The sequence below is a fragment of the Falco cherrug genome, chromosome 10, assembly GCF_023634085.1.
Source record: "Falco cherrug isolate bFalChe1 chromosome 10, bFalChe1.pri, whole genome shotgun sequence".
Taxonomy (NCBI): Eukaryota; Metazoa; Chordata; class Aves; order Falconiformes; family Falconidae; genus Falco; species Falco cherrug.
The window spans coordinates 27985154-27997290 of record NC_073706.1 but is presented as its reverse complement, the minus strand read 5'-3'; the positions used below and the strand labels follow the sequence as shown (position 1 = coordinate 27997290).

At 43.3% G+C, this 12137-nt stretch overlaps 1 protein-coding gene across 10 annotated transcripts in view; it reads left to right on the top strand.

Moving 5' to 3' along the window:
• The window catches only part of TEAD1 (TEA domain transcription factor 1), a 161680-nt gene that overhangs the window by 45620 nt on the left and 103923 nt on the right, over positions 1–12137 (top strand). For 7 of the 10 annotated variants that reach the window (XM_055721976.1, XM_055721975.1, XM_055721974.1 and 4 more), the window contains exon 3: positions 9491–9744. The exons of the other annotated variants lie outside the window; for them this stretch is intronic. In XM_055721976.1, the coding sequence (XP_055577951.1) occupies positions 9597–9744 (148 nt within the window). In that variant the 5' untranslated portion in view covers positions 9491–9596. The remainder of the gene's footprint in view (positions 1–9490; positions 9745–12137) is intronic. 10 annotated transcript variants of the gene reach the window in all.

The following is a 12137-nucleotide window of genomic DNA, read 5'->3' as shown; positions in this document are numbered from 1 at the left end:
TGTACCTTTTTAACAGAATACTTAAATCATTATATAAAATATTTTTTATATAGATGAAAGTTTTATGTTACATACGAACCAGTCAGACATTGGACCACCCTTCAAATAGCATTGGTTTTCCCTTTCCTGACCAAACTTACATAAAGTTGTTCAAGCAGGTGGTTTTCTGTCCCTTTCCCCACCTCACTCAAGAGCTGTTAAAGTGAACACTCATGTTTTTGCAGGCATTGTGGAAAAAACCCTTTCATCCTGAAAACAAGTTATTTAAAATTAAAGAAAAATGAGAGAATTCTAATGTTGAAGTAGAACACTAGTTAGGTCTCTCATTCTAGTCCTAGTGTATGACTATGAATGTGAAGGTTTGATTCTGGTTTTGCAAATGTTTCTGTGACATGGGAACTCCAATAGAACCAAGGAGGCTTAGGGAATCAGGGGAACAAACTGTTTCAGGGCTACATCTAGAGAGAACGACTTGCTGCCAGGTCTGTCATATGTGTGAGCAGTGGATCATATCTGGTCCCAGCAGGAAGCTAGTAACAAACCAGAGACCAAGGATGTACTTAATTCCAATATTTATAATACTTGGTATGTGGTATTAATAGTTCTAGTTTGGCTTTTGGGGTACCAATTAACCAGTCACGCTCAGTGATGCTGTGGGAAGGCAGCTGCAACAAGCTAGTTACTACAAAAGACGAGATTGCCTGTTTGCACACGTGAAAACCATTGACTGTGTTTACATCATTCACATACTCCCAGGCAGATGGGACTGAAATAGCGGCAAAACCACCATTAGGTGCACGAGGTGGCTTGCTCTGATGGTATTCAGGGTGTTTGTGTCAGTAGCCAGGTCAGGCTGCCAAAGTTATGCGTGTGGAGGGGTAGGGAGAGGTGACCACTGGAGCTGAAGGAGAGCCAGTGTCTTGTTTTCTTCTAACTTTTAATACTGTAATTCTTAATTTGTGGAGTCGCTGGGAAGGCCCAGAGCCTCTGTGCAGACTGAACCCCTGCCTTAGCCTCAACTGGGTGACTGAAAAGCCGTTGAAAGAATGGACAGTTGTTGCATGTAAGCAAGGAACTGTGTCAATTTTTGTTTCCCTTTTTCCAGTCTTGTATGTAAAAAAGAAAAGAAAAGAAAAAAAAAGGAGCGCATTTTCCTGATGGCTACATATACTAGTTTTTATTTTCTGTTTACTTGTGTTGGCAGCAGAGTGAATTACAGCGAGCTGCCAAACACATGCTCCATAAACATGCCCCAAGCAAAGCAGTGGTTGCAGACCTTGCCCTGAGGGACTATACTATGGCCTCTACTTATGGGTCTTAGGGCTGGGGAGCATTTCTTCCAGGCCGCAGTGTGGTAGTTTGGAGACCGGTATTTTCAGTGCCAGAGAATTGTCCTCCAGCCAGCCCAAGCTGTTTCACATGCCCTAGGAGCGGAGCCCGCCCCCCCCCCCCCCCCCGCCCCCCCCCCCGGTATGAACAGACCCACCTTGGTCACAGAGCATTCTTCGAAAAGCTGAATAATTGGCAAATGGGTGAAATTATTAATAATCTCCACCTCACAATATAGCAGCTCTTGCCATAGAAAAAAGTCACAGCTGGGGTAAGCACGCCACGGTGTTACACTGGTAATAGATGTTGCCGTTCACAAGCCATCCCTGATGGGTGACGGTAGGTGCACCATCAGCTCCCGCTGCAGAGCACAGCAGCTGGGTTGTTGCACAGTCGCCTCCTGCAGTTGCAGGAAGAATGGCTTCTCCTTCTGAGAGCTGGTAAATATTTTATCCTTTCCCTTGCTTCATGTTGGTAATTAGCAAAAGCAAGTGAGACATGATTCTCGCTATTCTTCATTCTGCTGGGTGCCAAGTCATATTTAGAATAATCTTTGTTGGTTACCACCACAATGCAGTATTTGAGCTGGGTTAAATCCCAGGAACACCCTTATAATTGAAACCAGCTGGGCGTAAATGAGCGCAAGCACCTAGGATGAATGTGGCTGCTTCAGTATCACATGAGGAAGGAATTGTTTCTCAAACAGCTGTGACCGTAATGAGATAGGGATTCACAACGGGCATGTTAAGATTCACCTACCCGGTAATAACTTGGTAATCAGTGCAGACCATGGACCACGAGTAATACATAGCCCCTTACAAAGTGCCTTGCACGCTGGATTGCTGGGCACTAGCTAAATGTTCTGGATGGTTTGAAGCTGTAGCTGCTTGCAGAAGGTGTCCTGGTGAGCCAGTACAAAGCTGACAGAGCCCGCAAATGTGGTGTAGTTATAGGCAGAATCCAGTTGTTTCCCCACTGAGAGGATGAACCTTTTTATTAATTGTATGAAATTAAAACTAATGGAAAAGAAAATTGGGCTGGAGTCAATGACTCAGCATCCTTACAACAATAATTATATATCAACAAAAGCAGCTTTTGGGAAAAAAAAAAAAATTAGGCCCTAAAAGGGGTATGAAATACTCTTTTCAGTTGCATGAAGAGTGCAGAGAGACGAAAGCCGTTTTGCAAAGGGAAGAATTCCCATATATTATCATCAGCCCACTCTTTGCTGAGTAATCGGTTTCTATAAGCAAAAAAATGAGCAATTCAAGGAGAATGCATTGTTTCTTTTTAGAAATAGTTCATATAAGCCTAATTTCACATTTAGGCCTATATGCTGCCTACTCTCGGGGATCTAAGTCATTCTTTGTTCTGTACATTTCCTCAGTTTGTGAAAATACACATGTAAATCTTCTCAGATGAGTGGGACACAGAGTTACAGTTGAAGGAAACTATCACTCTACAGATGTTAAGTTACATGTTTTTGTATTTTACACGCTGGCATGGTACTGTCTGTCTTCCTGCTACTTTTATACATACCCTGAGTGCAGTAGTTGAGGGGAAGAAAGTAATGCCTGAATTCGCTCACTGCACAATTCACTCACTCCAGAAAAAATATGGTGCTGCTTTTCACAGGTACTCTGTGTTATTCCTCCACAGATCCCAAAGACAAATCTGAAGTAGGTAGCTTGCAGTTAGCAAACAGGTTGAATCCCAAGTGAGAAATGCCAACTTCAGTCATGTGACAACAGAACTGTTTTATATGAATGATAGGAAGTACATGGAAGCATGATTACATGCAACTATTTGATCGCCAAAAAAGCGCAGCATCGGAATTTCTCCCCAAAGTGTTCATGCAGTCAGAGGAAAAACTTTTTTATTTCGTTTCAATGGTAAAAGTGAATGGCTGAATTAGTCTGGCTGAGTTTTAAAGCAGTACTTTATCCTAGAAACGGGCTGCTTCTCTCTCCTGATGCTCTTTCTTCTTAGAGGGAGTAATTGCTGATAAGTAGATAGACCTTGTAATAACAAAAATACAATATAAAGTCATTTTAAGCTAATGACTTCACCATTGGATGCTCTGTAAATGATTTAAGATTTACATTTTTTTCTTTCTACTGTGTTATAGCCTTTCCTCATAAAACTAAATCATACATAAAATGGCTTGAATATATGTATATATATCTAGTGTTTTCCTGAAAGCGATGACATTTGAACGCCTCCAAGAATCTGAAAGATCCATACATACTTACGCGTCACAGCTACAAAATCCAGGATATGAGTTTGTTTTTAAATAAAAAAAGTTATATTTTTTTTAAGGCTTGAGCATATTGCTTGACTTGCATAAACAGTGCAAAGGTACTTCTACTGGTAAAGTAGAATCACAAACTCCTAGCAGATTTCAAACTTGCCACCAATTCCACATTTACTTTAATCAGTGCAGAAAGAGCTTGAGAAATCCAGATGTGATATGGGAGACTGGCTAGTTCGACAGATACCTAGAAGGAGAATGGGGCAGCTGTGGATGAGGCAACCTCATCTCCCAAAACTTCCATGAAGAGCACCAGCAGAAGGAGCCCTCTTCTCCCCAGCCTGGTGGTTTACTCTCCCTCCCCGTCCTGCCTGTCTTGATAAGCTACTTCACAGGTGGCTTTTGCCAGTGATGTTCTGCCCAGCAGCCGTGCAAGGACAATGGTGAAGTGTGAAGGAGCATGTAGCTCCACAGGCATCAGTGGTGGGAAGCTTGGTTTCCCCTGGGTTTCTGTCCTGTCAGGTTACTAGGACATCTATGAAGTCTCATCTGTGAATCATCTGGGTTCCCTCATGCCTAGTCAAGGATGTGCTCCCACTGCAGGTTTCCCTCTGTTGGTGTGTTTTACATTCTGTCTTGGCTGCTGAGTCTCATGGCATCATCTAGTTCATTCTTCTACCTCAGACAGGGCTAAAGCATGGCTGCATCATTCCTGAGAAACATTTGTGTCATCTGTTCTTAGCAACCTTTGTCCCCTCAGCAGTATCCCAGTACCCCAGGCTGATAGCTTCTGGTGGGTGACTTGGTAGAATCAGAACAGTCTTCCAGATGCCTAACTTATGGTTGTCTTGCTGCAGCTTAAGTTCTTTGCTTCCTGTCCTACCCTTGGTAGAAATGACCAAGAGCCGCTTCTCTGCTTTGCTGTTACCTTTTCCTTATTTGAAAGTGGTTATCTTCTCACATCAGTCTTCTCTAAATTTAAACAAACCTAATTCCTTTCCTGGTAGGTCATGTTTTCTAGATCTGATAACTTTCTTCCTCTGGATTCTCTCCAGAGCCTTAGCACTCCAGCTGTGGATTTGTACTGCTGAACAAAGCAGAAGGAAAATCCCATGGGGCTGTAACTTTTAAAGCTTTGAGAGAAAATTTGCCATCTGCAAATTTAGAATTAGTTGGGTTTTGCCCATCTGCTCATTATCATCTTGATGTTTGTCAAAAGCTTGTTGGATTCCTGGTCCCATTGTTTTTATGTAACTGAAGCTAAGATGAAGTTCTTCATGATCTAAAAATAAAATGTTTTCTTAAAAGTGCAGTTTACCACTTCAGCGTTTGAAATCTTTATCTCGAGAATTAAGATTTTCTTTCTGGAAGAACTGTTTTAGAAATATTAGGCTGGTTGTAAGAATTATTTGGTAGCCTTCTGCAGCCATTTATAGCCAGAAGATTGGTGTGGATAACAACACTGGTGCTTTCTCAGCTGCATATTCTTGCAGGTGCCATTGCAGATTATCTCAAAAATAACTGCACTTGATCCCCTTCAAGCACAGACAATTTAGAAGATCGGGGAGACGGAATGATTTTTTCTCAGAATCTCTCAGAATCAAGGCATGTTTTCAGTCTTTTCATGTTCCTGCACCAATACCTGCAGAATGCTAATCCTTTTCCAGTGGTTATGCAATACCTCAGTGAAGGCACCATTTGGCACCTGTACGCTGAAATTCAAGAAAGTAAATTAATTGAATAGACAGACAAAATGGCTTAACTTTTGCAAGATGTTGTAAAGTACGATTCAGCTCCAGTGGCCTTTGAAAGACAGTGTTTCCGTGTTTCATTGTGCAAGTATTGAAGGATGTGAAACTTATCAAGGCCTTAAATCTGCGCTTGTCCTACACTTCTGTGAAGAGCTATTGATCTCAGTTATGGGTCTGCAAGCAGCAGCTCTCTGGGCAAGTCCAGGTTTGCATTGCTAATAAATTGAAGGCATAAGAGAATGTTTTATGCAAGCAAAGAAGTCGTTCCCTAGGTAAGATATTGTAGATCATCGTTTGGTTTTAGTTAAATCCGTTGGCTTGATCAGTTCTGACACTAGCTATCCTTGTTTCTCTGAGTTTTTAAAATAACTTTTCTAGTTATTCTAACGAGTGAGCATAATAAGTTATATCTTGTACCTTCTGAAGTTGTATTGAATGGATTGTCTGTAAAACCTATTTATAAAATCCAGTATTAACTCTAAGAGTTTCTCCATTGCTAAGTGTAGCATTACCTTGTTTGAGAGGGCAACATACCTCCATCATGCATAGAGGAAGTGCAAACCCCAGATATACTTAGAATTGCCTTAACTGGAAAGATCAGAAAGCGATTGCAAGAAAGATGCATTTAGGTTTGCAACTGAAAGAGCTTTATGTGCAGGGAAAGCTGTCTTGAAATAATGTACAAGAGAGAGACTGGTGTTAAAAGGGAAACTCTGAAGAGAGACCTCCTGACCTGCAGCTTGCTTTAAGCAATCTTAGAAAGTACAAAAAGGTTACCCAAAACCGGGTTTGGGCTTTTTTGGTTGGTTTTCTGGGTAGTGTCAAGGTGTTTAATTTTGTTAAAGTACAAGTACAAAACGGGTTCTCTAAAAGTTAACGTGATAAAAAGCAAATACAGAACTCTTCAACTTAATCTGTCATGTGTGCAAGCTCTGCTTTTGGGGAGGGGAGGGGTGGGGTCAGTTGCCTCCAGGAGATTAACTCTTCCTTCACCAAAAGTTTGTATTTTAAGATTTGGAGTTTGCTAATATAAGGAAAGCTTACTTTTTATAAATTTTTATAACTTTAAACTGGACTGTAAATCCACATTTTTCACAAGAGATTTATCACTCGTTAGAAATGTGCAACAAAGCTTGCCTGTTGATGGCTTGTATTATTTTTGGTAATCACATTGAACTCCAGCATAACAGGTCTGAAATTCTTCATCACAGTTGGGTCCTTACAATTCAAGCTAAGAAGGAGGTGGAATTGCCTTTTGATACGTAGAGCTGAGCTGGAAGTGATTAACTGAGTGGCTCATTATTTTCCTGGAATAAGAAGGAGCTGTTTAGTGGTTGTAATACAAGGTTTTTTTGCTCCTTGGTCCTCTAAACTTGATCTGCAATGTCAGCATTCACCAAAATGGAAATCACTAAAAGCAACCTTTAGCATGAGAGGGATTTTTTTCCAGCAGGTTGCTCCCCACTGCTATTGTACAGATGTTCTGGAAAAAATACTTGGTTGTCTTACATTTTCGGGGCTGGAATAGTAGCTGCTAATGCCTCAAAATGATATCCAAGTAGGTAAAATGGAATGGGAAGGGAGATAGCACGTTAGTGAAAATTCACCGGTAAACACAATGCAAGATCTGACTTGAATATCAAGTAACATTAATTACTTTAGAGCCTCTCTGTTTTCCTCGTGTGCATTTTAATTATTATTTCAGCATAATGTAATAACAAGAGCTGGTTTATAGGACGATAATAAGACTTGAGGCTATGACTGTGGCAGATTTGTAAGCAGAGGGTGGTTGGGCTGAGTGAAAGGTGCCCGTGGCTGTGCGTTGCATGCTGTCGTGCCTGGGATCGGGGAGGGGAAGGATTTCCTTCCCTGAGTCACCTTTGGGGAACTGACCCAGTAACCAGTCCCACCGGTGCTGTCTTCTGGTGAAATGCTAAACCATGGTCTTGATGATGTGAGGCCAATAAAATCTCCAGTAGCCATTTTCCCCTGCACTATGGCAGTAAAACTGAAACCCCCCTAATTATCCCAGTCAACATCCAGTTATCTCTTATTTACCTAAAATTCCCCCTGTATGTGAAGGCTTAAGTGGACATGATTATTTTTGTCAGTTATTTCCCAGTATTGCTATGTTTATGCTTAGGCTAAATCTTGCATATGAGGTTCAAATCTTGCAGAGGTTGAATCTATCCTTCAGCCTCTAAGAATTCTGAAGGATGCTGTTTCACTATTTTACAAAGGTTTACATCTCCTTCTGTGTCATTCTTCAAAATGTACAAACTTCATTTTGTACGTTTTGGATTTCCCAGACAATAAGTGGTATGTTTGGCCAGGCTTCCCACTCACTTACCATTTGTGTGTGGTTCCCTGTGAATCCATCTGTTCCCTCATTATCAGTTATTAAAAGGCGTTTGAGACACTTGAGGTGGCTGGTGGGTGGACACTAACATTTTCATAAACTGTGCTGAAATGTTCAAACCAATGTGAAGTTAAGAAATGCCTCTTTGTAGAAACAGGCATGCAAGTAAGGAAAAGAACATTCCTGGGAGTCCATTTGGCATGTACTGATTCCTCCCAGCTCCAGTTAGAGCCTGGAGAATTGGAAATACCCCATACGTTGGATGTCAGACTGGTAATGTTGGTTAGCAAGACTGAGACCACTCCCTGTTTCCCCAGTTCCAGCTCTGGTTTTTTGCAAGGCACCAGACTGTCAGGTTTGGGTTATCTCCAGCAGCTGGTTGATAGCCTGGTTTGGGTGAGGGCTGCTGTGAATATTCCTTCTTTCAGGGAGTTCTCCAGCCCAGAGGCGTTTGGTCAGAGCTGTCACGGCCACTGACGTACAGCCTCCCCTTCTTTCTCTGGGGGGTGAATGCCCTTCTGCCGCTTTTCACCTGTTATTTTACGATGCGCCGAGACCCTGCTGGGCAGGAGGCTATCAGTGTGAGGATGGAGGGGTGCAGGAGGGGAAGCCCCTCTCTTCTGTGTGCAGAGAGATCGTGCTTGCATCTCCCCCAGCAGAATAAAAATGTTGTCGTTTAGGGTTTTTTGAGTGTTTAGCCAACTAACTGGATTTTTAAGTGCGTGTGCAGCTCATGCATGCATGTTTGAACACTCCCATCCACTTAGATCAGTTAGAGTCACCAAACTTCTTCGTTTTTCAAAATAAAACTGCATTATGTCTAGACATGTTGAGCCAAATCTGTTCCTGGTGTTGTTTCACTGACTTCTCAAAGAATTACACCAGAGGTGAATTTGGTCTGGTGGAGCGGCTTTTTTGCCTGGAGCAAGTCTTTACAGAAGAGTTGTATTTCTCTCAAAAATATAAAAGGAACACTGACAGATCTGCAGCTCTGGTGGTGTGAGCAGGTGCAGCTATATTAAATTATTTCTTATTAAATTGATTCAGCAACTTGAAGCTTGTAATTTTTGTTCTGCTATGGTTCTGTGACAGAGACCTTTTAAAATAGGCAAAGCATATACCATTTCTTGTCATTCCTTTCTCTGGTATGATCATTGTAAAGATTTCTGTTTGTATGTAGCTCGGATTCTGATTGTATCATTTATTTGGGTAAGATCTGAAAATTACAGCCTTTTCCAGTTAATCACATTGAGCTGTGTCATCGCTAGTGTAATTCCATTTACTCCACTGACATCCGGATGAATGTGAACAATAGTTTTTGCTTTTGTTTTTAGGTTTAAGTGGTTTTAGGCTCTGGTGGTTGCTGTGGCATAAATTGGTGTGTTTCCCTTCCAGCCAGTGGAAGTATGCTGATTTACACCCGCCTGAGGATCTGGCTTAATATTTTAAGGGTGCCAGTCTTCAGCCAGATGAGATGTGTCATGTGCTGCAGAGTTTTCCCCAGTATTAAGACCCACTTTGACTATCTGTGAAAAATAACCTGATGCTCTATGCCTTCACGTAATTGCACACAGAAATGTGGTAAAGAGTTCTCCTTCTGGCAGCCTTATCACTTCACCTCTGCTGATTTGAGATAGAAGAGCTGTTAATTTCTCACTCTTCCTGGGTGCTTCCCATGCCTGTGTTACTGCCATTACTGCTCAGCTGCTGTTAACTTAGTGTCAGAAGTAGACAGAAATGTTTGCCTGGAGTTCCATGTCTTTAATGCCTTTTGGGGTTGTTTGTTTGTTTGTTTTGTAGGTTTATTTCCTTTAAGACTCCAGGCTTAGGCTTGGAGACCCCAGCCATCATCATTGAGCCCAGCAGCTGGAGCGGCAGCGAGAGTCCTGCCGAAGATATTGAAAGAATGAGTGATTCTGCAGATAAACCTATTGACAATGATGCAGAAGGTGTCTGGAGCCCTGACATTGAACAGAGCTTTCAGGAGGCTCTAGCTATCTATCCACCATGTGGGAGGAGGAAAATCATCTTATCAGATGAAGGCAAAATGTATGGTAAGTGGTACACATTTAGTCTTTGGAAATAATTATCCTGATGGGGACTGCAAAGCGCGCCTTTTTTTTACACAAAATCCCTGGCTCTGCTTTGAGTACTTTTGGAGTGAATCTGGAAGAGCTGTGTGAAGTTGAGGGGGCTCAGCTGGGCTGATGCGTGGTGCAGGGCTGCCCCAACCCCTGCCTCTGCCGCTGGCACTGGGAAGCGATGCTGATGCGGAATTGTCTTGAATGAATGCTATGCTGCGGCTGAGCGGGGCTGTTCAAAAGAAGTTTTTAAATGTGTCATTCCTTGAGCGTAAACAAAAGTAAGCATTTTTTTTTCATTATTATTTTTCAAGAAATTATGAAGGAAGGGAAATGAGAAATACAGTCTGTGTGATCGCGTGGCAGCATATGCAATACTAAATTGCAAAGCGGTAAAGTCCTTGTTGTGTTCAGAAGCCTCTCGATTAAAGAGGCAAGTTAGGGGTGCTTTTGTGCCTTTCTTTTTTTTCCTTTTTCCCTCCCTTTCCCCTTCCCTCTGCACAAACTGCTGTCGATCAGGTGCCGCGCTGACAGCATTCCATAAGTACAGGCTCCGCGGAGGGGTACCGACGTCTGCATGGCCTGCGCGGGGCTGGGCAGCCTTCTCTCCGCCGCCCCGGGACCCCCCCGCTGTTGCTGCGCCCCCCCGGCCTTGCCCCTACCTGGCCGGGCCGCCCCGCGGCAGGGGCGGGGGCGCAGGCCCGAGCAGATGGTGCTGCAGCTGCCACCAGCTGTGCCCCCGCTGCCCCGCCCGGGGTCACGGGCGGCGGGGGCAGGACCCGGCCCCCCCGGCAGGACCTGGCCCCTGCCGCAGCTGCCGTGTGAGCCGGGCCGGGCCGCCCTGCAGCATCGCGGCTGGCCCGGGCGCCGAGGTGCCGCCCCCCGGCAGCACTGTGTCCCCCCCGCAGGACTGTGTCGTCGTCGTCCCCCCGCGCAGCAGTGTGTCCCCCCCCCGGCAGCACTGTGTCCCCCGTAGGGCAGTGTCCCCCCCACAGCAGTGTCGCTTCCCTCGCCCACTCCTCGCCCGTCTCCGTCTCCGCCTGTTTGGATTGCATTTCGGTGTTGTTATTTTCCCTTGGAAAGGGGAGATGATTTGCTTAATTAGAAGGTTGGGCGCATTCTAGGCGGACACAAGAACGTATGTACAAACAAGCGCATTGTGTCTGTGTGCTCAAAAGCTCCACTGAGGCTTGAATCGTCCGCCAGCAGAAGGGTGTCTGCGTTTTTTTTATATCGGGATCCCTACAACCGCAGTAATCACCCCTGAAATCTGGGGTTTGGCGTTTTGAAGCATTCTTTGTGCCGTTGTATAAATTAAAGAAATTAACATATTTATCCATTCTTGGCGGCGATCGCTGGTTTAATTTAATGGTTCTCTAATCCTGAATGTTAACATTTGTTAGATTATATACATATAAAACTATTTACGCATCTCTAACTGCTGATTATTACTGCTAGCTTGTAATACCATATGCACATTTCATATATTTATGCTCATCCTAAATCAAACACTGTTTATTTTCAATCAAAAAAAGAAGGTATGCGTGTTCGATGCCGCAAACCTGACTTAAAAGTGTTGCCCAGATTGGGAAGGAAAAACTGTGTTAGGAAGCGCTGGGTCCTGTGTGAGCAGAGTTTGCATCCTGACTTTGCAGTGGATGAACTCATGTTTTCATTCTTCAAGCTGAGTAACTGCTTTGTAGTGTTTGAGGATTTATTGAAACCATGCTAGGTTTCTGAGGACTTTCTAATAGAGTCTTATGGCCCTGAGAGCATAATTGTTCTCCAAGGATTTTGAAATCAAAACAGTATAAGTGTTACAGATTCAGTGTGGCATAATGAAAATAATTTAATGCCTTTTAGTGGCATACCAAGTTTATTTCACTTACAAGAGAGACGTTGCAGTATCTCTAAGCTTCCATAGTGTTGGGGGATATTGTAATGTGTCAGTAATTCATGAACCATGTAAGACAAAAGGTCGAGAGAGCACAATTTCATTTTCTAACTGGAATTACCTTTAGATATAGGCACTAGAACAAATATGATCTTTACGGAGGCAAATACAATGATCATTCTGTGTGGATTAAGTTAAGCAGTTGTCATTTTTTATCTTTGGAGAGAGACTTTGAGAAGAGCAGAGATTTTGCTTGAAGAAATATTTTGAGTCTCTGCCTTTGATTTAATGGGAGCTTCGCGACATGCATGTAATCAGAAGCCAGTTTCATCACTGTTCCTTTATGGTGGTCTAAAATTGTCCTTCAAAGTGGCGTTTCTAAGAGGGCTGCGTACAGGCTCCTGGTCAGCTGGCTCAGGGGGAGCTGGCCGATTGCTCGGGCAGGACTGGGTGGTGTGGGGGGGGTGGCTGA